General features: G+C 39.1%; 1 protein-coding gene across 1 annotated transcript; it reads left to right on the forward strand.

Moving 5' to 3' along the window:
* Nucleotides 1–329: 329 nt before the first annotated feature.
* On the forward strand, nucleotides 330–2,470 carry LOC136840505 (serum amyloid A-5 protein-like). The gene is made up of 4 exons (XM_067107165.1): nucleotides 330–401; nucleotides 1,431–1,556; nucleotides 1,752–1,862; nucleotides 2,110–2,470. The coding sequence occupies exons 2-4, from the start codon at nucleotides 1,432–1,434 to the stop codon at nucleotides 2,246–2,248; spliced, it is 375 nt and encodes a 124-aa protein (XP_066963266.1). The 5' UTR covers nucleotides 330–401; nucleotide 1,431; the 3' UTR covers nucleotides 2,249–2,470.
* Nucleotides 2,471–4,302: the final 1,832 nt, after the last annotated feature.

Consider the following 4,302-nt stretch of genomic DNA (forward strand, 5'->3'; position numbering starts at 1 on the left):
AACCGGATCCAAGTGACGTTTCCACACGAGAGTAGGAAACAGCAACAGCGAGAAGCCTTTTTTCTTCCGCTACCGCACCCACCCGTTTCTCCACGGTTCAATTACAGTGATCGAAACCCCAATTAAGCGAATCTTGGGAGGAATATTGCTAAATATTCTAAATATACGATTTTATTGCAAGAAAGGAAATCCCAGAGAACTCCTCCAGTTTCTGAGACGTTCAGATCAATGTACAAATAAAATGATCAAGAACAGGTTTTTTGGAAGGAGGTGGGATGAGGGAGAGGGGAATATAGTTACTGACTTGACCACCAGATGTCAGAGGTCAGCTCGCAGTCCTATTTAAGAACACAGCAAACCAGAGTTCATACACAGAAACCAGTTAGCGTTCTTCTGAGCAAGTAAGTCTATACCTGACTTTTGTTCTCCAATCTTTTGCATTGTTAATCATAGTTTGATTCCGCTAGGCTTGATTCAGTCTCACATTATTTACTTAAATTTTTCATGTCTTAATGCCAAAGACAGATTTACGATGAAATAATTTGCAATCTATTTTCTTGCCTAGAAATTTTTTCCACATTTTTAAGCCCTATCAATTTTTTTTTGTATTTAGGATTTAACTTTTTATCGAAAAGTCACTCACAGTTTCGCTCTCATTTTGTCTTCTAAGTTAACACTGATATGCTTTACTGTCCATCTCAGTCCTAAGTTTTTCCTTTTTTCCCATTTCGCACTCCAGAATAAATTAATAAGAAGTCTGAAACTTCGCAAAAGTTACGTTTAAAACAGTTCTCAAACACCGTGCAAACAGTACTCATAGTCCATGCTGTGTTTGACATCAAGATTTATATACGAGCCTTGCATGTTAAAAACTCTCGTCTTACTTCTGTTTTCCTAGGCTTATTATCTTTCATCGGGTTCAGACTCCAACTATTTTTGTTTTCCCCTTCTTGCTCCTGTTTTTTTTTTTCAGGCCTGGGCTAGATATGGTCTTTCGTTCCACTGACATTAGCAAATGAAAAACATTAACATCTCAGTGACATCTCGTTCTTAGTCTTGAGGAGCAGAAAACTTTGAGTAGAGAACGTGGTGATATTCTGCATTAGCCTTAACAAACCTTCTCTTGCTATATGGCCCTTCAGTATTCAAGAAAGTCTTCCCTTTGAACATTGTGCCCTTTTATCTCTTTCACTTGCATATTCTCTACCTTCCATCTTACTACAACTGATTCATGGTGCAACTGCGAGGTTTTCCTCCTGCTACACCTTTCAAACTTTTGCTGTCAATTTCCGTTTCAGCGCTGAATGACTGGTCCCAGTTCTTGGCCTTTGGCCTAAATTCTACATTCAATTCATTTCAGTCATACTCTTGCTAAATTAGGTTTCTCTTGGTGGATTAATTATGAATTAAACAGATTATCTCCCCCTCAGAATGAAGGTTCTCGTTGCTGTGGTGGTTCTTGCAGCCGTGGCTGCCAGCACAGAGGGGGCCCCAGGCCTCCTCTCATTCGCCAAGGAAGCCTTCCAGGGTGCAAGAGATATGGTCCGCGCTTATGGGTAAGATGCCTGGCTTTAGTGTTCATACTTTTTATGCCTTCACTGCATTTGCCAAAAGGAAAAGAGCGTAAATAATGATTCATTTGTGTCATACAAACTTATCAGATTTTGAAAAATTTGGTGTTCCCTGAGGTGAATATAAATGAAAAATGTTTCTGAATTTCAACTGACATTCTACATTTCTACCCTGAACAGCGACATGAGAGAAGCCAACTGGAAGAACTCGGACAAGTACTTCCATGCAAGAGGGAACCACGACGCCGCCAAGAGGGGTCCCGGAGGTGCCTGGGCAGCTGAAGTTATCAGGTTAGTGATGGGAAGAAAGTTGGGAATGTAAAGTATGTAGTAGTATATACACACAAATGAAATATTACTGCCAAGAAAATATCCCTGAGTCTTGCATATGGAACTCTACAGTGAACTAACCTTCTGGTTTCCAAGTTGTCTAAAAAAAAGGAAGTGTTTTGAAACAGGCGTTGCCTGATCAGGAATCTACCTCAGAAACGCAAAGGAGAATAGAGCAGTGTATTCATAAGTTGGTATTCCATTTCAGCAACGCCAGGGAAGGAGTTGACCAGTTGAAGGGGGGCAGTTCAGCAGCCAGCGCTGCTGACCAAGAAGCCAACAAGTGGGGACGAGGTGGTGGCGATCCTGACAGGTTTCGTCCTAGGGGTCTCCCTAGGGAATACTGAAGGAGTCCTCGGGAAACTTAGAAGGAGAAGGAGAAGAAGGTTTTGCTGTGAACTGCTCAAAAACTGATGCCGTTGAGTCACCAATTTTGTGTTCATGTTTCATCGAATGGTGGTACAGGCTGAAACAAATGCTACTTTAGATGTTGTTATTCCTGTTATTTTGTGACCATAGTTTATTTAATAAAATGTGAATAGCTAAACTAATAAATATTTTAAAATATGCTTATGGAATCTTTTCAATGACCAGAATCGAACACTATTCGTTGTGGCCCGTGGCTAAAAGCTGAAAAATCCTGTGCAAGTCTGTATGACCTCTTTAGAAATACAGAGCACAGAAAGTAGTACAGAACCTGTGATAAATCATAGAGCCTGTGAATGATTACCTGTCTGCTTGGAGAGAATACACAGTATTTGTCTACCTTTGATGGATATGACATTACTTTGAGAAGATAGAAAATCATTATGGGCAAGATAAATTATTTTTTATCGCTCATAATTATCTGATCAACATCAAGTCAAAAGAGATGAAACTATACTATAGTTCCACATCTGGAGAGACATTGTCGAACACTGGCTTGCTTATAAAAAAGTAACATTAGGACAAAGAAACACCCCACCGCTTCTCAGAATTATGAAAAGACGATCAGTAACGGGTAAAACACTATCCATAATCCCAGATCACAACTTAAGGACATGTTATGGAGAAAAACACCAGAAGACCTGATATTAACAGCATGCGGACTATCCTCAAAATGTCTGCATATGCTGGTATGAAGTCCTGCAGCTGTACATCAAAATTCTTAATGGGTTTTCAGATTGTCTGAGGAGATGCAAGAGGTAATTTGAATGTCAGTGCTTTATAGTACAGTAACAAGAATTTATGCTTTACCAAGAAACTGAAAATTTCAAGGGATCTTTCACATTAATTAAATCTATTAAAATTGCTTCTTCAGTCACAGCTATGTCTGCAACACTTCCTCAAGGTGGTAAACCAGTGGTCATCATCAGAGCCTAACACTCTATAGTTCTAATTCAGAAGCTTGTGCTATTGTTGAAGCCACTCAGAAATGGCACCCACTTCAACTGAGCAAACATTTCTAATGATATCTGATGGTGAAGCAGCTCAATTCCTTTTTGAAAACAATACCGAAGAGGAAATAAGGAAAGAAGGGCTGAAGAGATTACATGTGGAATTGACCTTCTTCTCTTTTGATAACAGATATTATTCAGCTAAGCAAAATGTTGTTGCTGATGTGCCATTGTTATCGAACCATGGTATAGCTCCTTTCATGACTGAAAATTCTATAGGAAATCTGTAACTTTAACTCAGATACTTTTGTGTCATGCCACCTTGGCATTACTTGAATGTTGGAACCTTGAATTGACCTTCTTCACTCCATGAAGAAGGCTGTATTGTAACTTGTAGCATTTTTATGAGGTAGTAACAATGTGTCCCAGAACTCTGATTAAAGCTACTAAGGCTTATAAGAGACTACATTGATTTCAAAGGTATTCTGCAAGAAGACACAAGAACTAATATTTATTTACAGTAGTTGATCGATACAGTTGATTCTGCTTTGCATTCACAACTTGAATATGAAAACAGGGATCAGTTGTTTTGTATCGTTATTTTTACTTTCCAGAACCCATACATGCTAGCTGTGGTCCTGCTTTCATATCAGTGTCTGTTCATCAGTTCCCCCATGGTTGTAAGCTACTAGTAATTCACATTTTAGAAGTTTTTAAGACAGGGACAACCAGAGCATAATAATGGAATAATTTTAGAAGAACGGGGTTTGGCACTAGACTCACGAAATCTGAAGACTGTAGGCTGGGAATATGTATTTCTGACATTCTTTGTAGCGTCCCTTCGTTTCCCTGCACAGCAGATAATTTAACCACATGAAAGTTGGCTGAACCATTTCTAGAAAACTGCACAAGGCCTGTCTATCTTTAGTACAAGACTTCAAAGAACAAACTCTCATTGAATCTGTCCATCTTCTAATCGTCAACTCTCACTGTGTCCGAATACGTCTGGAATTTCTAGCTTATTT

The sequence above is a fragment of the Macrobrachium rosenbergii genome, chromosome 7 (genome assembly GCF_040412425.1).
Source record: "Macrobrachium rosenbergii isolate ZJJX-2024 chromosome 7, ASM4041242v1, whole genome shotgun sequence".
NCBI classification, from domain to species: domain Eukaryota; kingdom Metazoa; phylum Arthropoda; class Malacostraca; order Decapoda; family Palaemonidae; genus Macrobrachium; species Macrobrachium rosenbergii.